We start from the raw sequence: 24,853 nt of genomic DNA, 5'->3' as shown, positions 1-24,853 counted from the left end.
ACAACGCGTCCCTGATTCTGGATGAAGAACTGAGCTGGACACCGTGGCATCCAGGCTCTGATTTTTGCATTCAAGTGTTTTCTGCACAAACTTAATTGGTAACAGGGGTGATGAGTGCTGGGAGACTGACAAAGCAACAAGGGCCAGCTGCTGCTGTGATGGCAAAATGATTACAATGATGTTTAAGTTTTATATCCATGATGCATTTGAGCCAGCTGTAAAGTCAAGTTTAATTGTATTCATACTCTTGAAACTAGTGCAGCGCTTCCGTCCTGTAAATAATTATAGAGCGGTTCATTTTTTTTTATTAGAACTGCTTTATTTCACTCTGATCTTTCTTTAATTCAATGAAAGAAAAAGGAAGCTTTTGTGCGATTAAACTGCAACTCCCATGAAGCTTTGCAGTGCCGTCTGGGTTTCATGACAAACGACCTATCTGGTAGGACTAGACCTAATCAAGTCTGATTGATGTGCCCGCCGTCCAATCAGCGGTGGCTCAGGCGTGCACGTCCAACCCCGTGGGTTGGTGGGCGGGGCTCGCCGTATCATGGAGGATCAGTAGGCGAACGGCAGCCAGCAGAGGAAGGCAGGCACCGCTCCGACCCCGGGACGCCGTCAGCCGTTCACCGCCACAGCATGGACATGAAGAAGAGGATCACCCTGGAGCTGCGGAACCGGAACCCGGCGGAGGTGAGCCGTTCGGTCTTTGATGTGGCCCGCCAGGTGCGCCCGGGGTCCGGGTGCCCGCTCTCGGGCGTCCAGCTGACGGTCACGACGGGATGCGGAGCATCCTTCAGCTCTGGCCGTCCGAATAGCAGCGGGTTTATAGTCTTAATCCCAGCGGGTCCGGCGTGAGGAGGCAGGGTAACCCGCCTAGGGTGGACGGTGAGTCCCGGAACAGACCGCTCCTCGGAGCCTCCGGGACAGCGACACGGAGCTCGTTTCAGAGGCGGTACCGGGTCACAGAAGCGGATTAACCGCGGAAATGTTCTCTCCTGGCGGACCCTGCGGGCCGTAACTGTAACGAGAGTACCGGGTAACCGGTTTTAGCCTTGCAGATTAGGGCTGGATTACTGCTCGGGAATGTCCTAATCTCCGTTACAGCGAAGTACCGGAGTCCGTGCGCCCGTCGTATGGTGCCGCGTGCGCGCGCTTATGCGTTATATAAGCCGCAGCAGTTGAATAACACGCTCCGCCATTCGGGGGGGGGAGCAGATGGTGAGTGCCGCCCCCTCCCTACAGGAGCCGGGAGGGGGTGCGGGCGCGTTACATAAACAGGAAGCCAGCGAGAGTCAACGTCACTAACCCTGATCTCCGATCAGATTATTGATCCAGCTGACGGAGGCTGTGTGGACGATCAAACGTGACAAAAGGGCTAATTTACATGTAGATAACTACCTGCTCTGCACTCACCTGTTCAGCTGCATTGTCGAGCCATCTCTACTGGGTTTACCTTTATTTGCTCTGATTGGTTTTCCACACTCTCCGCCCACTCTGATTATAAGTGTGAGTGTTTACCTGTCCATCACGCCTGGCTCGCTCTGGCTCATGTTACAGCAGCCTTCTTAATCAATATGAGTTGCCAGGCAACCTGTAAGTATAATTAATAATTTGTACAGGCTCAGAATGACCTCGACTGTGGTCCTCGTGTTAACTCGGGCTTGACTTATAAACTGATAAATAAACAAATATCACATCTATCACGTTCTGTCTTCTGTACAGTCAGGTATAGGGTTCATCAATACTTCATGTTCAAACTGATTAATAAAACGCACACAGAGGCTTATGTCCCATCATGCTCTGCTCTGTCCTCAGATCGCAGAGCTGGTGCTGGACAACAGCCGCTCAGCAGACGGCGAGGTCGACGGTCTGACCGATGAGTTCACGGAGCTCGAGTTCCTCAGCATGGTCAACGTTGGTCTGACCTCGTTCGCCAAGCTGCCCTCGCTGCCCAAACTACGCAAGGTGAGCTCACCTGTCTGACCTCATCAACGGTGCATTCAAACATTTTCAGGGGGAAGAAGGAGATTGGGTTTGAGGTCAGAGAGCACCCTCTGCGGGTGGGAGAGATCTAACGAGCAGGGGGCCTTTGTGCTTTGACAGGTGTAACTGGCAGTATGAAGAACCAATGCCACCAAAATCAAAATCTGCTAAATTAATGTGTAAATGAAGGTGTAGTGGACCCACAAAGTGAAAAGGAAGAAATCCTAATTTTTTGTTTCACACATGGACTGTGGCGGATGGTTTTCCTGACATTCTTGTCTTTGCTCCCCCTCAGTTGGAACTGAGCGATAACAATTTGTCGGGTTCTCTTGAGATGCTGTCGGAGAAATGTCCAAACCTGACCTACCTGAACCTGAGTGGGAACAAGATCAAGGAGCTGAGCACCGTGGAGGCGCTGGTGAGGTTCTTGCGCTGCTCCAGCCATGCTCACAGAGGAAACGTTCTGAGGTTCTAACGTGTCGTTTCCTCCTGTAGCAACACCTGAAGAGCCTGCAGAGCCTTGACCTGTTTAACTGCGAGATCACGTCTCTGGAGGAGTACCGGGAGAGCGTGTTTGAGCTGCTGCCCCAGGTGACCTACCTGGACGGCTTCGACCAGGAGGACAACGAGGCACCCGACTCCGAGGCGGAGGACGAAGGTGAGACCCGCTCAGACGGAGCGCCGTCCTCCTCCTCGTCTCTGTTTCGTCATGCCCGTGTGCGTGTTTGCAGATGAGGATGGCGAGGACGGGGCGGGGCCAACTGGCGCGTACGATGAGGAGGAAGACGAGGACGAGGACGGCTCGGAGAGTGCAGAGGCGGGGCTGGGTTTCCAGGTGAACCGCGCCAACCAGGTGAGCAAATCCAGCTTCATCCTGCAGGTGGAGCCGCAGATGATCCTGGGGTCAGCAGACAATCCCAGGTCCTCCAGTCTGCATGACAAAGTGTCCTTGGCCAAGACCCTGAACCCCGAGTTTCCCCGCAGTGTGTGTGTGTGTGGTGTGTGTGTGTGTGTGTGTGTCGGACAGCCAAACCTTCTGTTGTCAGCCACGCCCCCCGTCACTGACAGTTTTGAGGATTAAAAGCACCAAAACAACTATTTGTCATTAACAAAAATTTTTCACCAAAAGCGACACTTTTGTATTTCTCCATTTGTAATGTAATCATTTCTTTGTATTTGTTTATCCTTCTTTTATGACGTATTTCATTTTGTTTTTATTTCCTACATTATTGTTTTTCATTATGTTCTATTACATCTGTTTTTGGAACTTTTGGTCCTCTGAACCTGACGACGAGTTAAATTTGTTTCCTCTGATAACGTGTTCGTTCACTTCCTGTCAGAGGCGTCCAGTCAGAAACGTAAATCTGCTTCTCTTCTTTCTGTGCTTCATCTCAGGATGACGATGAGGAAGACGAAGAGGAGGAGGATGGTGAGCATGTGTTTCAGTGTTGCAGCTGTATCTAGGCTCCAGGTGGGCGGGGCGTGCCCTGATTGGTCCGTTCTGTTTCTGCAGATGATGCGGCGGGCGTTCAGGGACAGAAGAGGAAGAGACAGGCGAACGATGAAGGCGAGGAGGATGACGATGATGATGATGTCTAATCTTGTAGCTGGCCGCCGTCTGTGTGGCGTCCTGTTCTCCTTGGCGGCGGCGTCCCCTGAGATAGTTTGCGTTTGTGAGTCAAGTGTTTAATTTTAGAGAATTTCTGAGAGATTTTGTCCGAACCCCACGCTTCCTGCTGAAGACGCCACGTTTCCCTCTTTTCCCCACCCCGAACTTTGAGCCGCGTTTGAACGCCTCGCTAGTTTGCTGAGCTTCCCGCGTCCTCAGTGGGTTTCAGCTCCTCTGGTCGCCGTTTTCTTTATTATTTCAGGGGCGGCGTTTCCTCCGAGGGGACTGAACGACCTCCCGATGGTTTGTCCTACACTTCCAACACAGCAGAAAGCCACTAGCTTCCAGCGTTAGCGTGTTAGAGCTACAGACAGATGAAAATTAGACCAATGAGTCCAAGCCCGCTTCGTCTGATCAGCCCGGCCCCACCTCGCTATCTGCTCGGGTTTTCGTTGGTGGTTTACTGCGAGCAGGAACTGCAGCCATCCGATAAACGCACTTTCACCTTCCCAGCAGCAGGGCGCGCTCTCCAAATCTCCTCATGACCTTCCTTTTATTGTTTTACTGTTTGACCTTTGACTTTCTCTGCCCTGAATCTATAACTAAATGTGATCAGCTCAGCGCCCAATTACAGCCAGTAGCTCTGAGAAACATGACAGTGAAACAGGAAGTGATTAGTTTAATAATAAAGCTGAGAACGTGAGGGGAGCGTTTGAGTTTTCACGATATCAGCTCCTCCATCAGAGTAAAAGCTGGAACATTCAGGAGCCAGTCAGGAAAAACGGGGCGGTGCTTCCGAAAATATCAGCTGATGTGAAATAAACTGAAATTGTGTGATTTGGATGTTTTATGATCGTTTTTAATGCATTTCAGAGGCTAAACGGCTTGAAGAAAGTTACACTAAACTCCTTCCATCTAAAATGAAAAATACACTTTATTTATTTATGTTAGTTTTTCCTCACCACAGTCGCTTTGAAGTGGTCGTTACTGTTGCTGTGTTAGCGCCCCCTGCTGCCTTTGAACTGGTGTGTTGTCATTCAACAGGTCAAAGTGTGTGACCTGCTGAGGTCAGGGTGAACTCACCACTTCTAAGGCAATACTGTAAATAGACTCAGTTTGGGGTTTTTGAAGTTTTTTATTTTGATGTATCTGCAGCGAGGTAACCCCATCTCTGACCTTTGAACCCTCACCCTGTCTGTAGGGTCAAGATGTTTTACTCTTTGTGGTGTTTGAGTTTTAAATAAAAGATTTTAAACAAGTAAAAGCAGAGTGTGGTGATGTGCTCAGGACAATGGGGAAAAAGCAGAGACGGAGCTCAGTACCCGAGTAAAAGTACTTTCCAGGAGGACAGGAAGTCAGGATGAAACCCTCCGACCTGCACGCCGGCGCTCCTCATCACAACAGGAAGTATCTGCAAAACCTGGGCTCAGGTGCTTATTTCCAAGAATACAAAGAACCAATCGCAGCGGCCGTCCGGTTGGTTATCACCTGTTCGATGACACTGCCCTCTGCATCGTTTGACAGGAATCGCATCGTTACCTGAAGGGTCAAAGGTCGCAGGGCTGGTTGGCTTCAGCAGCCTCGGTGAGTGTCTGGTTTCAGATCATTGTTTGTGCTTTATCGCTTGGTCAGAGCATCCTGAGAGCGTGTGAATGAAGTGAATATCAATCAGCTGTAAATAAAAAATGTCATTTACATTTTTTTAACTGAAAACAAACTCAATGTTATTGATCGCTGATCACATGTTTAAATAAAGTTTTTACAGGAGTGCGAAGCTAAAAAAGTAGACCTATCAATTAGGGGTGCAACGATATTCGTATAGATATTGAACCGTTCCATACAGTGCTTTCGGTTCGGTACGCATATGTATCGAACAATACAACATTTGTAATTTATTTTATCAACTTTCCTTCTGACGATGCTGTCTGTGTTGAGCGCTCAGTGAATCTGCGCTCGACAGTGCAGCCTAGGCGGAGTAGTCGAACACAGATTCACTGAGCGCTCAACACAGACAGCATCGTCAGAAGGAAGAGCGCAGGGCAAGCTAGCAAGACAGAAGTTAAGCTCTCCTTGCAACATGGACCTCCCCCACCCTCATTCAGATCTGGCGTTTGGAATTATTTTGGTTTTCATGTGGCGTATGACCCTGAAGGTAAGCGTGTCATGGACTAAAGTAAAACAGTATGTTGGATGTGCCATGCAATGCTCAATTACATGGGTGGGAACTAGTGTGTTAGCGCAGTTAGCTCGTTAACGTGTTGGCCGTCTAGCCCCATGCACGGGGCAATGGCGGTAGCTCGTTAACGGAGATTTGCCATGTTGTGGCGTTAAGGTCATTTCAACGAGATTAACCTGAAAGCACTAGTGGGAACACAACGAATATGACTGCACATTTACGCCGACATCATCCTAGTGCAAAGACAAAAACAACAAGCATGCTACTAACTTTAGCCGAGTCATTTAGACAGCTGTTAGCACGTGATTCTCCTTATGCTGCTGAGAATATAGCCCAGAAGAAGCGGATAGTATAGCTTTTATTTTGGAAAGAGACATTTCTCTGTAATAAACTCTCTTTTCCAAAGATGAGTGATTCCTCCATCAGATACAGGGCTCGCAAAATCGCTAGCCCGACATCCCGGTGCTAGCGATTTTTTCAGTCGGGCTACCAAAATCTATCTCTGCCCTGCCCGTCGGGCTATTGTAGGAAAAATATATGTCAATGCTTTTGCATTCTTTCAGAAATGTAGCTGGGTAATTATGTCATTGGCATCGGTGAGCCACTGTCAATATGTGACATTGAAATCGCGTTTGAATTTGCGCTTGTTTTTTTGCTTTCACTTTGCAATCGTGCAAACTGTGTACAGAGAGCGACAGCACTGATCTGTGAGTGATGATAATTTGTGCACCAATTCCTCTGACATCGTCTTATCAATCGTTAGCTTACTATGCAAACATGACAAGTGAAATCTCCCGCAGCTTAAACATGTGAGAGGTTGATCGCGCAGAGAATCGCTGAGCTTATGTGAGTACGTGTGTAAAAGCAGCAGGATATATATTTTAGTTCTGCTGAGCCAAATAAGACAGGTCAGGGTGAAGAAGTGACAGCCAAAGAAAAGCTTATCACAAAACGGAGAAGTTATGACAAATCAGACTATAAGGCAAAAAGAAAGTGCAGCTTTATGGTTTCATGGACAAAAGAATTTCTGTGGCTGCAATGTGACGAGCTAAATAACCAGGGCTACACATAAGTGGTCTGCAGGTGCGCATTCGCTGTCAAAATAAAAAACACGCAAAAAGGGTTAGGGTTAAATTTAAAAACTGTACTTTTGAGTTAAAATATATATTTATAATTTTAATAAATGACAAATTAAAAAGGCATGAAAATTTTTTTTGTATCGAAAAAATATCGAACCGTGACACCAAAGTATCGAACCGAACCGTGAATTTTGAGTATCGTTGCACCCCTACTATCAATGATTAATAACAGGAATTGTGTTTTTCCAGTGTTCACCGATCAGATTGAGCTTTTTCTTTTCTTTTTTTGTCCTGTGGAGGGTGCCAGTGTCCTGCTGCTGAGCCGTTCAACCACCAGCTTTCCTCCTCTTTATTAGTCAGCTGACAGCAAATCAGCAACTTTAAACACTAACACTTATTGATCCTTTTATTCAGTCAGGACGATAATCACAGGTAACAACAGTACTCTGGAGTGGGTGTGGCTTAATATACCTGCTGCCACTGAGTTGTCACTCAGTAAACTGTTTGCCACATCATGGTGGCCTGAAAAAGCCAGGAAGACAGGGTCGTGCCCTGAGCACACATAGATGTTTTATATGTTATTGATATTTTAACGATAAGTGATTCATCACATGACTGATTATTGATGACTTATTAAAAATGGATTGGGGCGATTCAGATGTATAAAGATGGGTGGGTGGGATTTCACATGCTGGCTTTTGAAGCCTTATGATGAGAATTTTATCCACCGCCATGCTTGCTCATTGGCTATCACGGCGCTTACAGACTGCTTAGACTTGACTGATCGATGGAATGATTGTGTGGCAGGGATTAGGATTAGGATTCAACTCTATTGTCATTACACATGTATAAATACAGGGTAACGAAATACAGTTTGCATCTAATCAGAAGTGCAAGAGTAGCAAGTGCAATAAGAGCAGAATACATACAGATAAGTTAAGTAGAGAGCAAATATAGAGATGTACTGATATAGACAGATAAGGGTAGTTTAAATGGTGGAATAGTTATGAACAGATGATGTACAGAAAGAGCAAATATACAGCTGAACTACAAACAAATGTACAGATATACAGATGATCTGTGCACCATACAGATGTTCTATATTGCTATACAGACGGGCAGATATACAGGTGTACTATGAACAAATATACAGATGTGCTACATATATACAGATGTAGCGGTGTGAGGTAAACAGATCTACAGAGTGTTATTTTCAGGTAAATTCTGAACATGTAACTTTTCTCAGCACAGCAGTAATACGCAGTACAGCTGTCTGTTAACTGTGCTACATTTGTATACCATCAGCTTCTTTGTTACTCAAATAAGGAAACACGTTAGAAACAGCTGTTTACCGTCACTGCCGCCATCTTGGAATGTTAAGCCGGGGTTGGAGGGGAAAGCTGAGGTGGTGTTGTTAATCTGGAACGCACCATCAGTCTGACTCGCAGCAAGAGTGTCATTCAGCTGTGTGTGTGTGTGTGTGTGTGTGTGTGTGTGTGTGTGTGTGTGTGTGTGTGTGTGTGTGTGTGTGTGTGTGTGTGGTCTTCTCGTGTTTCTGCTTCTTTGAAATCTTTAAACTCTCTGAACTAAAAGCTTTTGGTTGTCATGATATTTTAAAGATGCGCACAAACACACACACAAACAGTAAACAGGCAGTATTTTTAGTTCTGTTGCTAAGAGGGGTGCCTCCTCCTCCGCGTGAGGAAGTCAGCCTGACAGTCGCTGTGTGGGACAGGTGATGACCTGGGGAGAAGGCGGAGTCTCAGGTTTGTTTCTGACCTGCTGCAGACTGTTGGAATCACCTTTACACAGACTGTAGACAAAGATGGAGGTCAAGTAGGAAGCTTCTTGATCGCCCCCAGGTTGCTTGCTGTGACTTTGGTTTTAAGCCACGCCCCCTCACTCTGCTTGTTTATATTTGTGTGATTGCTTCATTGATTGATGAATCTGAGCAACCCAGGAGTTAAGTTAGCCACTTCCACTCCGTGCAGCTTCCACTGGGCTGGCAGGCCAGCAGCTAACCTGAATGCCAGTCTTTGTCCACATTGATTTACATCGAAGTAGTGACTAGAGCTCTTTCTCCTCACAGGAAGTGACCGTCAGCAACAGGAAGTGTTGGACCCGAAATAAACACAACATCCAGATGATCCAATGAGACTGAAGAAAACCCAGAAGTGGCATACGACCTGGTACTAAATACATTAGAGGGTTCCCCAGGCAACCAGAGCGTGGAGTGTCCACCAGCAACCAATCGTCAGCTGCAAAGCAGAATATGACGAGTATGACCAGCAGCTTCAGAGGCCATGCCCTTGATAATGCACACTTCAATCCAGGTGAGTCATAGTTCAGGTCTGATCAGGCTGTAAACATGTTTGTTGAACATGAAGAAGAAACACCCAGTGCATCATGGGAATCCCCGGCAGCCTACGTCTATTGCAGCATAACTAAGGGAGGATCCAGGGTCACCTGGTCCAGCCCTAACTATACCATACCACCTTTATTTATAAAGCGCTTTAACATAAAACCAGAGTTCACAAAGTGCTGTACATGCTAATAGCATAAGTAAAGAAAATTAAAATGAGATAAGATAAAATAAATAACTAAAAAACTAAAATAAATTGAAACATGTTAAAACAAATTGAGTCAACCCCTCTAATCAATGCCAAAGGCTTCAGCGAATAAATATGTTTTAAGAAGACTTTTAAATTCAGAGAGAGAAGAGGCCTGCCTTACATGCAAGGGTAGATCATTCCACAACTTTGGAGCAACTACAGCAAAAGCACGATCACCTTTAGTTTTATACTTAGTTTTCGGTACCTTAAGGAGCTGCTGATTGGCGGGCCTAAGGGAACGGGCAGGTTTATATGGTTGTAGTAGCTCCGAGAGGTAGGGGGGGGGCAGGACATTAAGAGATTTAAAAGCAAATAAGAGAATTTTAAAAACAATCCTAAAATGTACAGGTAGCCAGTGGAGTGAAATTAAAATTGGGGTAATGTGCTCAAACTTTTTTGTTCCAGTTAAAAGACGTGCTGCAGCATTATGCACAACCTGCAGCCGCCTAATGGACGCATCACTAAGCCCAAAATAAAGTGCGTTACAATAATCCAGCCTAGAAGTAACAAAGGCATGGATTACTGTCTGAAAATGCTGTTTCGATAAGATAGGCTTTATTTTGGCTAATTCCCTCAAATGAAAAAAGCTAGATCTTACAACAGCTCTGACCTGGCTTTCAAGTTTAAGATTTGCCTCTATTTTAACTCCCAGATTAGTGATGACTGGTTTAACATACTGTGCCAGTGAACCAAGATCTATAATGTCTGTGAAGGTTCTCAGTCATCCAGGTCATCGTAGTCAAAGGAGCTTGCAAAGAAAAGCGTCTGGACTTCTTTAAGTTGCTTGAAGACGTTTCACCTCCCATCCGAGAAGCTTCTTCAGTTCTAAGGTCAAATGGTGGAGAGTCCCAGATATAAACCTAGTGGGAGTTTCCCCCCACAGAGGGACAAAAGGACCCCTGATGATCCTCTAATCGCCTGAGCCAAGGTGTGAAACTGGGTGTGGGTCCCAATCAGCCAGGGTTTCGGGTGTGTTCATTGTGAAACCTGGCCCCACCTTATCATGCGAATTCCTGAGGTCAGATGGCCCAGGATGTGAGTGGGCGTTAAGGCGTCTGGGGAGGGAACTCAAAACTGGATTATAGATGGCAGAGAGTTGGTGTCATAAGCCCCGCCTCTGTTCAAAGATGGTCGCTCACAGTGGACATAGATGGCTTCTTTCACTCCTCTTTCAAACCATCTGTCCTCTCTGTCCAAAATGTGAACATTGGCATCCTCGAAAGAGTGACCTTTATCCTTAAGATGCAGATGGACTGCTGAGTCTTGTCCTGTGGAGGTGGCTCTTCTGTGTTGTGCCATGCGCTTGTGAAGTGGCTGTTTGGTCTCTCCAATGTAGAGGTCTGAGCATTCCTCGCTGCACTGTACAGCATACACCACATTGTTAAGTTTGTGTTTTGGCGTTTTGTCTTTCGAGTGAACCAGTTTCTGTCTGAGCGTGTTGCTGGGTCTGAAATACACTGGGATGTCATGCTTGGAGAAAACTCTCCTGAGTTTTTCTGATACACCGGCTACATAGGGGATGACAATGTTGTTGCGTCTGTCCTTCTTATCCTCCCTCGCTGGTGTCTGGTCTTCTTTTCTGTGCCTCTTTGCTGACTTTAAGAACGCCCATTTAGGATAGCCGCACGTTTTGAGTGCTTCCTTTACATGTGTGTGTTCGTTCTTTTTTCCTTCAGGCTTAGAGGGAACATGTTCTGCCCGGTGGTGTAGGGTCCTGATTACTCCAAGTTTGTGTTCCAGAGGGTGATGGGAGTCAAAGAGGAGGTACTGGTCCGTGTGTGTGGGCTTCCGGTAAACTTCGAGGATAAAGGTCACTCTTTCGAGGATGCCAATGTTCACATTTTGGACAGAGAGGACAGATGGTTTGAAAGAGGAGTGAAAGAAGCCATCTATGTCCACTGTGAGCGACCATCTTTGAACAGAGGCGGGGCTTATGACACCAAGTCTCTGCCATCTATAATCCAGTTTTGAGATCCTTCCCAGACGCCTTAACGCCCACTCACATCCTGGGCCATCTGACCTCAGGAATTCGCATGATAAGGTGGGGCCAGGTTTCACAATGAACACACCCGAAACCCTGGCTGATTGTGACCCACACCCAGTTTCACACCTTGGCTCAGGCGATTAGAGGATCATCAGGGGTCCTTTTGTCCCTCTGTGGGGGGGAAACTCCCACAAGGTTTATATCTGGGACTCTCCACCATTTGACCTTAGAACTGAAGAAGCTTCTCGGATGAGAGGTGAAACGTCTTCAAGCAACCTAAAGAAGTCCAGACGCTTTTCTTTGCAAGCTCCTTTGACCAAGATCTATAATAGTGGCCTCAGAAGCGCCACCAAAAACCATCACTTCTGTTTTCTGTTCATTAAAATGTAAAACGTTCAAAGCCATCCAGGCCCTTATTTCATCAAGGCATCTGAGCAGCGGGTCTACTGAGAAGCCATTTATCTTTTTAAGTGGGAAATAAATCTGGGAGTCATCGGCGTAGCAGTGGAAAGAAATCCCATGTTTCCTGAAAATAGACCCAAGGGGTCGGAGATATAGAGAGAAAAGAAGCGGGCCTAAAACTGAACCCTGTGGGACCCCACATTGAAGAGAAGCAACAGAGGATACAAACTCCCCCAGTTTCACAGAGAAAGTTCACTCTGCCAAATAGGATCTGAGCCACTGCAGTGCGGTACTCCGCATACCCACCAACTGCTCTAAACGGGAAATGAAAATATTGTGATCCACTGTATCAAAAGCAGCAGTTAAATCTAACAGCACAATAATAACACAGTCACCTGAGTCATTTGCCAAAAACACATCATTAAAAACTCTTAAAAGGGCAGATTCGGTACTATGTAAAGCTTTAAAACCAGATTGGAAAACTTCTAAAATACCGTGTTCTTCTAGGAAGGACATTAATTGCTTGTAAACTACCTTTTCAAGAATCTTTGAGATAAAAGGCAGTTTGGAAATAGGTCTGTAATTCGCAATAATATCATGATCAAGAGCAGGTTTCTTGAGTAGAGGCTGAATCACTGCATGTTTGAGATTGACTGGTACAACACCAGAGGACAGACTACTATTTACAATGGATTGTACAGTTGATGCTATAGAGATTGACAGACCACGTGACTTTCGCGCATTGCATGCCGGTAACTCGTGGCAAAACAATCCAAGTACCGCATCAAATGCAAGCATTTGCAGCACCGCAAAACGTTCATTCTTCGGTTCCAATAAATTCTTGCTTTTTCTTTGCCCCCCAAAAAGGTATGTACAAAACGAAGGAGAACAATGCCGGTCCGTACAAAGACAGACTTAATGAAAAGTCAAAGAAAAGATACGAGGAAAAAAATCAAACCAGTGAAAGTGTTAGACCCTTACGAGCACACAGAGTGGACAAAAGACGTTAGCGTGCTGCCCAACGTCACCACGCTCATATTTATAATTATACGGTTCTTGGAGTGAGTGCATACACTCGTGAAGTTTAGTAACTTCAGGTCACTGCAACAAGCCCAGGTACAGTTTACCGACGGATGGGTGCAGGACCTTGAAATGCACCGTGTAGAACGAAAGACCATCGTACGTATCATAAGTTTACCAGTCTCACAAATCGTCTTCATAAATACACATTCGTTAACCGTTTATTAATAGGACCTTTGAGCTCAACGGTAATTAATTAGTAGTGGAAATAATTTCTGGTAGCATTACAGAAATGTAGCAGTGACAATAATACTGTATGCTGTAATCGTACTGGGCAACTGGTGATACAAAACAACTGTTTTATCCTGAGAATAAAAGTATATGTTTTTGTCAGTGTACCATGGTAATAACAGAAGCGTAATACAATATTGTGTGAGGACAATTCACTATTGTCGACCGTGGCGACCGTGGCTCAGGGGGTTGGGAATCGCATCTGTAACCGGAAGGTCGCCGGTTCGATCCCTGGGCTCTCTGTCCTGGTCGTTGTGTCCTTGGGCAAGACACTTTACCCTACTTGCCTACTGGTGTTAGCCAGAGGGGCCGATGGCGCGATATGGCAGCCTCGCTTCTGTCAGTCTGCCCCAGGGCAGCTGTGGCTACACCTGTAGCTGCCTCCACCAGTGTGTGAATGTGAGAGTGAATGAATAGTGGTATTGTAAAGCGCTTTGGGTCCCTTGAAAAGCGCTATATAAATCCAATCCATTATTATTATTATTATTATTTATGCACAATAAATAAAGGAGCATAGCGCCACAATTTCTGTTCAGCGCCAGACTTGCTTGTAACCTATATCACCAATTATGTTAAGAAAAATGACGCATTAACTACAACAGCAGACTGACCTTTGTGTAAATGCTTGGAGCAGACTAACCTGTGAGCTGGATTGTTCTGGGACGTTATATTTTGTCTTTGAATGGCTGCAATCCAGTCGCCTCTTTGTTACTTCGGAAACATGGCTCGAACAATTTCTCTTCAACGACGTAATCCGATAAAAACGATCTCTTTACCCGTCGGCTTCCCGTGGCTGTCATGCGACCGGCTATTGCAGTTAATAACACAACAGCTTCTTGACATTTTTGTGTTTCTTTTTATCGCTGTATAGCTGATTTCAATTGAAAGCCTGCGTGCGCTAGTACCTCTTGCCACGAGTTCTCAGAATTCTTTGCGGTTTTACCCCTGAATGACGTCACATTTTCAATCTCTATAGTGAGAAAGACCTCTTTGAAAAATCGAGGAGGGAGAGCATCATAACGGGAACCTGAGAGCTTCATGTGAGCAACCAACTCCTGCAGGCAGAGCAAGGAAACTGGCTCGAACCTGTCAAAGACAGCAGAACTAGGGACAGGGGTAGAAGGGTCGGGAACGGACTGGGAAGTCTGCGCTTTGACAGATAGCACTTTATCAATAAAAAAGTGTAGGAAGTTTTCACAAATTTCCTGAGAAGACTCTACACCAGCAGTCTGTGGAGCGTGAAGGACCATGTCAATAGTCTTAAATAAGACATGAGGCTTACGACAGTTTGCCTGAATAATAGCAGCAAAATGTTTCCTCTTAGCATCTTTTACAGTTTTCTGGTAAGAATTCCAGTAGTCTTGTAACATTTGGTATGACACCTGCAGTTGATCCTTCATCCATTTACGTTCAGCTCTCCTACACTTTCTTCTGGCAGCCCGGGTGTCTTCATTCAGCCAGGGTTCAGATTTGGCTTTTGCTTGCCTAAGCTTAAAGGGGGCCACTGAATCTAAAGCAGTTTGACAGACAGAGTAAAACCACGTACTCAGCTCTTCTGTATCATTGCATATGAAATCAGGAAGGCCGCCATTCTGATTAAAAACAATAGAGAACTGTCCAGCAGAGGAAGGGTTAAAAATACGACAGCTCCTAGCAGCAACAGGAGGAAGATTAACTTTGGTACAAGGAAGGAAAACCTCAAACAGGACGGGCCTATGGTCTGAACATACAACATCGCAAACCTCTAAGTTAGAGACAGGTAAATTATGAGTTAAAACAAGATCCAACGTGTGCCCATATTTTTGTGTAGGCAACTATATGCTTTAGCAAAAAGGAAAGTTTGAAGCCTAATCTTGAAAGTAGAGATAGTGTCTGTCTCCTGAATGCAAACTGGAAGCTGGTTCCACAGAAGAGGGGCCTGAAAACTGAAGGCTCTGCCTCCCATTCTACTTTTAAATACTCTAGGAACAACAAGTAGGCCTGCAGAGCGAGAGCGAAGTGCTCTAATAGGGTGATATGGTACTAGAATAGAATAGTATAGAATAGAAAACTTTATTTGTCAATTTCTTCAAATGTACTTGCCATACAAAGGAATTGAAATTACGTTTCACACTGTCCCATGCGTAGACATTGACAACAATAAAGTGCAGATGCACAACAAAAACAGCCCTAACAATGAGGTAATATTAAATAGGTAACAGGGTAGACAAAAAATAAATAAAATAAAGTGTTCCAACAGTGTTCCCTGGAAAATAGTATACTAGTCTACTTGAGGTAGTCCCAGGTTGTGGTTGGTAGGGGTATTTTGTTTTAATGCAGCATAAGACTATAGCAGCAGTAATAGTAATATAATAATATAAATAGTGCTAAAAGAAATACTAAAAATATATAGCAGCAGGTGTGTGCAATTGCAATGCAGAGGTAGTTGTTTCCAGTCAGAAATGTTTTCCAGTTCTTGATTCAGAGAGTGTTTCCTTGTTGGAGAGTGTGCGTGGATGGGGGGTGGGAGGGGTAGAGTCCAGTCTGTCTTCCTATACTTCTGCCAATCTGGTGATTCTGCTGGCTGGGAGCCGGGAGGGAAGAGAGTTCAGCAGTCTCACAGCCTGGTGGATGAAGCTGTTGGTGAGCCTGGTAGTGCGGGAGTGGAGACTTCTGTATCTCTTTCCAGAGGGCAGGAGGCTGAACAGACAGTGCGTGGGGTGGGTTGCATCGTTGACAATTGTGATGGCTTTGCGGGTGAGGCGAGTGGTGTAAATGTCTTGCAGGGAGGGGAGTGGTACACCAACTATCCTCTCAGCTGTTCTCACAATGCGTTGTAGAGCTTTCCTGTTATAGTCAGTGCAGCTACCGCCCCACACAGTGATGCAGCTGGAGAGGATACTTTCAATAGTTCCTCTGTAGAATGTGGTCAGGATGGGTGGTGGAGCACTTGCCCGCTTGAGTTTGCGCAGGAAGTAGAGGCGCTGTTGTGCTTTTTTGGCCAGTGATGCTGTGTTGGTGGTCCAAGAGAGGTCCTCACTGATGTGCACCCCCAGGAACTTGGTGCTACTCACCCTCTCCACCGCAGCGCCGTCGATGGTCAAGGGGGGGTGACAGGTGTGGCCTCTCTGGAAGTTGACAATAATCTCCTTGGTCTTACTAACATTTAGCAGGGGGTTGTTGTCTCTGCACCACGTGGTCAGGAGCTCAACCTCTTTCCTGTAGTGGATCTCATCGCCCTCAGTGATGAGCCCCACTAGCGTTGTGTCGTCCGCAAACTTCACAAGGTGGTTGGAGCTGTAGGTTGGTGTGCAGTCATGTGTCAACAGGGTGAAGAGCAGAGGACCAGAGGTGGGACCAAGTCATTGTTTTGCAAATCTCAAGTAAGTCTCAAGTCTTTATCCTCAAGTCTCAAGTCAAGTCTTAAGTAATGTCAGGCCAGTCAGAGTCGAGTCTCAAGTCACTGGTGTAAAAGTCCAAGTAAAGTCACAAGTCTGAAACTTTGAATTTCAAGTCCTTTCGAGTCTTTAAAAAAAAAAACGAAAAAATAATGTTGCAGTTATGCTAAATGTAAATATTAGACCATGTAATTTTAAAATCTGTGTTTTTCTCAACACATGACAAAATAGTGAACTTAGAAAATATACACAAATTGTGAAATTGCACCTCTTTAAAATGCAGCTCAATTAAACCTAGCTCCAAGAATAATTTTCACCGACAGTTCTGAGATAAGCTGCATGTTATTCTTGGATGCGGTTGTAGGACCGGCTTTAAAATCGCATGACAAAAATATCATACATATTAAAAAAAAAAACTGTATCACCAACGGAGCCTGGACAACATTTGCTAGTTAGATGAAGTCAGCTATCTCATCTTAGCATATTTATATGCATATTTATAATTATACGGTTCTTGGAGTGAGTGCATACACTCATGAAGTTTAGTAACTTCCGGTCACTGCAACAAGCCCAGGTACAGTTTACCGACGGATGGGTGCAGGACCTTGAAATGCACCGTGTAGAAAGTAAAGACCATCGTACGTATCATAAGTTTACCAGTCTCACAAATCGTCTTCATAAATACACATTCGTTAACAGTTTATTAATAGGACCTTTGAGCTCAACGGTAATTAATTAGTAGTGGAAATAATTTCTGGTAGCATCACAGAAATGTAGCAGTGACAATAATATTGTATGCTGTAATCGTACTGGGCAATTAGTGATACAAAAAACCTGTTTTATCCTGTGAATAAAAGTATATGTTTTTGTCAATGTACCATAATAACAGAAGCGAAACACAATATTGTGTCAGGACAATTCACTATTTATGCACAATAAACACAATAAATAAAGGAGCATAGCGCGACAATTTCTGTTCAGCGCCAGACTTGCTTGTAACCTATATCACCAATTATGTTAAGAAAAATGACGCGTTAACTACAACAGCAGACTGACCTTTGTGGAAATGCTTGGAGCAGACTAACCTGTGAGCTGGAGTGTTCTAGGACGTTATATTTGATCTTTGAATGGCTGCAATCCAGTCGCGTCTTTGTTACTTCGGAAACATGGCTCGAACAATTTCTCCTCAACGACGTAATCCGATAACAACCGATCTCTTTACCCGTCGGCTTCCCGTGGCTGTCATGCGACCGGCTATTGCAGTTAATAATACAACGGCTTCTTGACATTTTTGTGTTTCTTTTTATCGCTGTGTAACTGATTTCAATTGAAAGCCTGCGTGCGCTAGTACCGCTTGCCACGAGTTCCCAGAATCCTTTGCGGTTCTACCCGTGAATGACGTCACATTTTCAATCTCTATATAATATGCATGTTAAATTTTATATTTGGGGTAAAATATCAAGTCTTTTCAAGTAAACCGGTTCAAGTCCAATTCAAGTCCCAAGTCATTGGTGTAAAAGTCCAAGTCAAGTCACAAGTCTTAGAACATTTTTTCAAGTCAAGTCTAAAGTCATAAAATTAATGACTCGAGTCCAAGTCATGTGACTCGAGTCCACACCTCTGCAGAGGACTGAGCACACAGCCTTGTGGAGCCCCCATGCTCAGGGTGATGCTGTTTGAGACCTTGTTGCCCACTCGCACCGCTTGAGGCCTCTGGCTGAGGAAATCCAGCAGCCAGTTGCAGAGGGAGGTGCTGAGGCCCAGTCTGTCCAGTTTACAAATGAGTTGTTGTGGTATTATGGTGTTGAATCCTGAGCTAAAGTCTATGAACAGCATTCTCACATATGAGTCTTTCTTGTCCAGATGAGTTAGGGCTGGGTGGAGGGCAGAGCAGATTGCATCCTCTGTGGATCGTTTCGCTCTGTATGGGAACTGGTATGGGTCCAGGGTGGGAGGTAGGATGGATTTGATGTGTGACATGACTAGTCGTTCAAAGCACTTCATAATAATGGGTGTCAGTGCCACGGGGCGGTAGTCATTGAAACAGGCTGGGGATGGTTTCTTTGGCACAGGTATGATGGTGGCAGTCTTGAAGCATGATGGGACAGTGGCTTGCCTCAGGGAGGTGTTAAAGATGTCTGTGAAGACATTCTTCAGCTCCTCTGCGCAGTCTTTCAGCACACTACCAGGGATGTTATCTGGACCCGCTGCTTTCCGGGCGTTGATGGTGATGAGTGTCCTCTTCACGCTGGCAGCAGACAGGCACAGAGGCTGGTCGTGTGGAGGTGGTGGTGTTTTCTGTGGGCGTGTGTTGTTCTGTGATTCAAATCGTGCAAAGAAGCTGTTCAGGTTGTTGAGCAGAGTGGTGTCGCTCTCACAGCTATGCGCTACAGGCTTGTAGTCTGTAATAGCCTGGATGCCTTGCCATAGGCTTCTTGCGTCCTTGCTATCATTGAAGTGGGAGGTTATCTTGTGTGTGTAGTCCTGTTTCGCTTTCCTGATGCCACGTGACAGGTTGGCTCTCGCTGTTCTCAGGCCTATTTCATCCCCAGCTCTGAAGGCCTTGTCTCTGGCATTAGCATAACAGTGAGGTGATCAGAGGTGCCGATATGGGGGAGGGGGGTGGCTTTGTATGCTCCATTTTCCTGTGTGTAGACCAAGTCCAATATGTTGTCCCCCCTTGTTGGAAAATGTACATGCTGATGAAACTTTGGGAGAGCAGTTTTAAGATCAGCATGATTAAAGTCTCCTGCGAGGATGATGAAACCGTCTGGGTGTGCTGTTTGTTGCTCACTGATGGCCTGATACAGTTCGTTCAGCGCCGCATTTCTATCGCTGTTGTTACTAGATGGAGGTATATAAGTAGCAACCAACAAGATCGAACTTACCTCCCTGGGCAAATAGAAAGGGCGACACTTCACGATCATGAACTCCGCCAGTGATGAGCAGTGTTTGCGTACTACAGTGGCATCACGACACCACTCGTCACGGATGTAAACACAGACCCCACCACCTCGGGTCTTGCCTCCGTCTACGAGAGCCCTGTCGGCTCTGTAGCATGCTAGCTGCTCCAGTTGTATGGCCGAGTCCGGAATGTTGTCATTAAGCCATGTCTCGGTGAAAACTAGCACACAACAGTCACTTACTTTGCGATTCGCTGATCTCAGAAGTCGTATGTTGTCCATTTTATTGTCCAGAGATCGTACGTTGGCCAAGAGGATCGATGGTATGGCTGGGCGAGTTGGCTTAGCCTCAAGCCTGACTCGGACACCTCCGCACTTGCCCCGCTTCCTTGTCCTAGCGCACCGCTTTCGACACCTCCTTGCCCAGGAAGGGGTAGCAGGCGAGTCCGGTGAGTTGCTAGGCCAGCTAGCAGGCTGTCGCAGAAGTCCTATCTCCCTTAGCATCTCAATGTTAGTGTTCAAAACTTGGCAAATCTTGCTTCTCCGAATGTGTAAGAGAGCCTGACGACCGTACACATATTCCGACGTGGACTGCCGAGAAACACTTGCAGAAAGACACTTACTTGACGAACAAAACACCGCATTTTCAGGAGAGCGTGAGGTCGCTGCGTCTACATGCACCGCCATAGTAGGAAAAAGGTCATTAAGATAAGATGGGCTGCTTTGTTTGTTCCCACCTGAGAAGGTGAAACAGGAAACGCTTTGTTGCTGTTTGTCGGTGTGACCGTGTGTGCGTGCTTAAACTGGGTTATTCACTCAGACTGCAGCGGCCGCGACTTCTGATTCATGTTCAGTAAATTATTAATGCTCTCTCTCTCGTTGAGTTATAATGCTCGCTCGCCCACCGAATACAGCCGCGACGAGGTGGGGGCGGGGTTATTCCATGTTTTATTAACACGCACACACATAAGAGGCCAGTGTGCTCGTTCGGCGTTACAGCCTGTTCTCACTGGAGGGATTAGTGAGGATATGGGGGAGGGGAAACGTGCTCGCCGGGACTCAGAGCCCGCGGCGTCTGTTCAAAGCCTCGACCTCCTTTACTCCTCCTCTCCTCTCCTCTCGTACTACCCCACCTCACTTTGTTTCTTCACCTCTTCCTGATACTCATTCCCTGTTTGTTCAGCTTCGTGCCTGTACCTGATGAAATTTGGTGTCACCTGACCTCCTCTGTCTCCATAGGACGCCGAACAGCAGATCTGCTGTCGTTTATTAAACGGTTGTTGTTACTGGTGTTACCGTCACAAACAGCTGCGTTTCTGTCATTGTTTGAAGTTGTTGTGCGATTGGTGGTTGCGCATCCACCTGAAATATTAACAAACCTAGGAAGCTGGACTGGAGCCACAACACTGATGCTCTTTACAGGAAGGGTCAGAGCAGACTCCACCTGCTGAGGCGGCTGAGGTCATTTGGAGTCCAGGGAGCGCTTTTAAAGACCTTCTATGACTCTGTGGTGACATCTGTCATTTTTTACAGTGAGGTATGTTGGAGCAGCAGTTTATCGGCAGCTGAGAGGAAGAGGTTGGGTAAACTCATCAGGAAGGCCAGCTCTGTTCTGGGATGCACCCTGGACCCAGTGCAGGTGGTGGGAGACAGAAGGACTGTGGAAAAATAACATCTCTGATGGACAGAGCCTCCCACCCCATGCATGTAAGTGTTGCTGCAGAGCTGCTTCTGTGACCGACTACTGCATCCTCGATGCATGAAGGAGCGTTTCTGCAGGTCCTTCCTACCTGCAACTGTCAGACTGCACAATCAGAACTGCTCCCAACAAACACAGATGTTTACATCAGCGCTGTAACTGCACTCATCAACCAAACAACTACTACTGTTATAGCTGCATATTACCTATCTCAGTTTATATAAAAAAACCCTATACTTTAACAACTGTACTTTAATAAACTGTCTGTTTTTGTAATTATTGTCCATAAATATTTTTTTCTGTAAAAATTGTTTGTTTCTCTCTTCTGTTTGTAGATGTGCTTTTATTCTGCTGCTGTTACAACCAATTTTCCCCTTGTGGGACAATTAAAGGATTATTCTATTCTATTCTTTTAAGCTCTAAAAACTGCAGTCCCTCTGACAGCCACCAGAGATTAAATGTTCCCACACATCAAGGTGAGTTTGATGGGCCGCTCCCCTGTTTCAGTAACCTCTGCAGGTACCTTTCACAGGTGAAACAAAATGAACGCTGTTAGACTAAGGATTCTCTAAAAACTTTACCTGTAAAGACTTATTTCTTAAATCCAGCTTCACACACAGAGTTACAGAGTGAGTGTCTTGAGAGCAGGCTGTACATGATCCTTTATACATGTGACGTTTCATGTCCACTTTAACTAAGAACATGTTCTTATCTTGTGGTGCAAACTGATATCACAGGAAAGTTTGCAGTACGTTGCAGCCTATACAACCCAAATTAAAAGATATATGCCTTTAAAGGACTTTTAAAATAATTTTGGCATAAAGAAGGATCACTGCATCAACAAAAACAATTTTCACCCAGACTAAGTCTATTTTAATCTTTAATGAGATCATTAAAAATGCTTCTCTGCCTGCTGCCCTCAGAGTTTAAACGTGAATGTTCACGTACAGAGAAACAGCCTGTCCCTTTAAGGTAAATCTGGATTTCAGTGCACACATGATGGCAGCAGATTAGTCATCAGGAAATGCTCACGCATGCATACATGATCACACACACACGTGATCATGTATGCATGCGTGATGTCCTGGCCTACATCTGCTCAGCTCTTTATCACAGCTCACTGACCCACTCTCTCTCTCTGTGTGTGTGTGTGTGTGTGTGTGCGTGTGTGTGTGTGTGTGTGTGTGTGTGTGTGTGTGTGTGTCACACTGGGCACTAGGCCAATAGTGCAGCTGGATTTGTGTCATATGACCTGAATCTGAGGTTGTCATTCTTAAGCTTGAGGTTAAACCTGATGAGTTTCACTTTGTGCAATTTTCAGCCATCTTTAAACAATGGGTGGAAACAAAGAGACTGAATTGCTGTTTGTCTGTCTGTTTGATTGAAAAAGAACAAAAGACTCTTGGGCGCTGTGGTTTACATTCATCCTAAAGCTGACGTTAAAGTTACTGCCAACACCATTTTTAAAGTGGTACACAACCTGCAGACTCTCTCTCTGGATGCTCCTAATTTTTATTCTTAGTGATTCTAACAGTTGTAATCTCAAGAAATCACTGAACAATTTATTTCAACATGTCACTTGTCCTACAAGGCATAATAAAACGCTGTATTTGTGTTATGGACCAATTAAGGGGGCATACAAGTCTGTGGCCGGACCTGCACTATGTTCCTCGGATCACAATGTTATTCACCTCCTCCCTGCCTACAGATCTGTGATTAGGAGGGAGAAGGCCTGTGTGAAGCGGACTAATGTCTGGACAAAAGACAGTTGTGTTGCCCTTCAGGGGTGTTTTGATTGCACTGACTGGTCCTGGTTTCAAGAGAACACTTGTGATTTGGATGAACTCACCGATGTGGTGTGTAGCTACTAGGGGTGCAACGATATTCGTATCGATATTGAACCGTTCGATACAGTGCTTTCAGTTCGGTACGCATATGTATCGAACAATACAAAATTTTTAATCCTTGCAACATGGCAAACTGACCCTCCCCCACCCTCATTCAGATCTGGCCTTTGGAAGTATTTTGGTTTTCATGTGACGTATGAAGGTAAGCGCGTCATGGACTAAAGTAAAACAGTATGTTGGATGTGCCACCAATGCTCAATTACATTGGTGGGAACTACTGCGTTAGCGCAGTTAGCTCGTTAACGTGTTGGCCGTCCAGCCCCACGAACGGGGCGATCCGCGGTAGCTCTTTAATGGAGATTTGCCGTGTTGTGGCGTTAACGTCATTTCAGATTAACGCTGACAGCACTAGTGGGAACACAACGAGTATCACTGCACATTTACACCGACATCATCCTCGTGCAAAGACAAGTGGAAGCAGACAAAAACAACAAGCACGCATGCTACACACTTTACCCGAGTCATTTAGACAGCCGTTAGCACAGGATTCTCCTTATGGGGACCTGATATGTTTAATATGCTGCTGAGAATATAGCCCAGAAGAAGCGTATAGTATAGCTTTTATTTTGGAAAGAGCCATTTCTCTGTAATAAACTCTCTTTTCCAAAGATGAGCGATTCCTCAATCAGATACAGGGCTCGCAAAATCGCTAGCCCGACGTCCCGGGGCTAGCGATTTTTCCAGTCCAGCTACCAAAATCTATCTCTGCCCTGCCCGTCGGCCTATTGTAGGAAGGAAAAATATACAGGTATGTCAATGCTTTTGCATTCTTTCGGAAATGTAGCTGGGTAATTATGTCATTGGCATCGGTGAGCCACTGTCAATATGTAACATATTGAAATCGCGTTTGAATTTGCGCTTGTTTTTTGCTTTCACTTTGCAATTGTGTGAACTGTGTATAGAGAGCGACAGCACTGATTGGTGAGTGATGATAATTTGAGCACCAATTCCTCTGACATCGTCTTATTAATCGTTAGCTTACTATGCAAACATGACAAGTTTGCATAGTAAGCTAAAACGGAAAAGTTATGACAAATCAGACTATAAGGCAAAAAGAAAGTGCAGCTTTATGGTTTCATGGACAAAATAATTTCTGTGGCTGCAATATGACGAGCTAAATAACCAGGGCTGCACATAAGTGGTGCGCAGGTGCGCATTTGCTGTCAAAATAAAAAACATGCACCAGATAAGAAGTTGCAACGCGTGTTTGCGTACATAAGATTTTCTGGAGGAGGACAGACATTTGTTTAGAACTCTTAAAGATGCCGAAGAAGCTCCTTTAAGCAATTACTGTGATGTTCCTCCACCTCCAAAGAAATGTCAGGAGTCCGAACCACAAAAGAAGCACGTATTCTCGGAAAAGTGTTTGCAGGAGGTGAGCTGGCTTCAAACAAATGATGAACGCACAGAGATGTGGTGCAGAATGTGCCGTGAAAATCCCACTCTAGCGGACAAAAACAGCCTTTTATATGGACGCAAACGCGTGTTGCACCTTCTTATCTGGTGCGCGTCTTTTATTTTGACAGCAAATGCGCACATGCGGACCACTTATGTGCACCTGTGTAAATAACATAATGTTCTGCCGGGTGTGTTGTTGGTTTTCCCTCGATTTCTGAGTCGACAAGCGCCTTTGTTACTGGGACCAGTCATTTTAAGAAAGGCCCCCTTTAGAACCCATGAGAAATGCAAGAAATGCATTATTGCTCGGTCTGCAATATCTTTCCCAGAACAAACACCAATTGCAAATAACATACTAAAAATAAACCTGAAAATCTGTTTAGAACAGCGTACTATGTTGCAAAGAGTGAACT

At 45.4% G+C, this 24,853-nt stretch overlaps 1 protein-coding gene and 1 long non-coding RNA gene across 3 annotated transcripts; both read left to right on the top strand.

Moving 5' to 3' along the window:
• The first annotated feature begins 267 nt into the window (after nt 1-267).
• LOC101471652 (acidic leucine-rich nuclear phosphoprotein 32 family member E) lies at nt 268-4,856 on the top strand. 2 transcript variants are annotated; one of them, XM_012925015.4, is made up of 7 exons: nt 268-690; nt 1,816-1,965; nt 2,318-2,401; nt 2,479-2,641; nt 2,715-2,836; nt 3,379-3,412; nt 3,497-4,856. In XM_012925015.4, the coding sequence occupies exons 1-7, from the start codon at nt 469-471 to the stop codon at nt 3,580-3,582; spliced, it is 861 nt and encodes a 286-aa protein (XP_012780469.1). In that variant the 5' UTR covers nt 268-468; the 3' UTR covers nt 3,583-4,856. The 2 variants fall into 2 exon arrangements, with proteins under 2 accessions (XP_012780469.1, XP_004572281.2); XM_004572224.5 differs by having other exon boundaries at nt 294-690; nt 2,279-2,401.
• Nucleotides 4,857-5,609: 753 nt separating this feature from the next.
• Nucleotides 5,610-22,207, top strand: LOC143414467 (uncharacterized). The gene is made up of 3 exons (XR_013095086.1): nt 5,610-5,744; nt 8,937-9,180; nt 20,970-22,207. It is a non-coding gene; the product is annotated as an uncharacterized LOC143414467 (long non-coding RNA).
• Nucleotides 22,208-24,853: the final 2,646 nt, after the last annotated feature.

This window comes from Maylandia zebra, linkage group LG22, assembly GCF_041146795.1.
Source record: "Maylandia zebra isolate NMK-2024a linkage group LG22, Mzebra_GT3a, whole genome shotgun sequence".
Classification (NCBI taxonomy): domain Eukaryota; kingdom Metazoa; phylum Chordata; class Actinopteri; order Cichliformes; family Cichlidae; genus Maylandia; species Maylandia zebra.
This window is presented reverse-complemented; position numbering and strand designations above follow the sequence as displayed.

Coding starts and splice junctions, on each gene's coding strand:
- LOC101471652 (XM_004572224.5), top strand. CDS start 469: ATGTGCCCGCCGTCCAATCAGCGGTGGCTCAGGCGTGCACGTCCAACC. Junction 1,966..2,278: donor CGCTGCCCAAACTACGCAAG/GTGAGCTCACCT, acceptor GCTCCCCCTCAG/TTGGAACTGAGCGATAACAA. Junction 2,402..2,478: donor TGAGCACCGTGGAGGCGCTG/GTGAGGTTCTTG, acceptor TTCCTCCTGTAG/CAACACCTGAAGAGCCTGCA.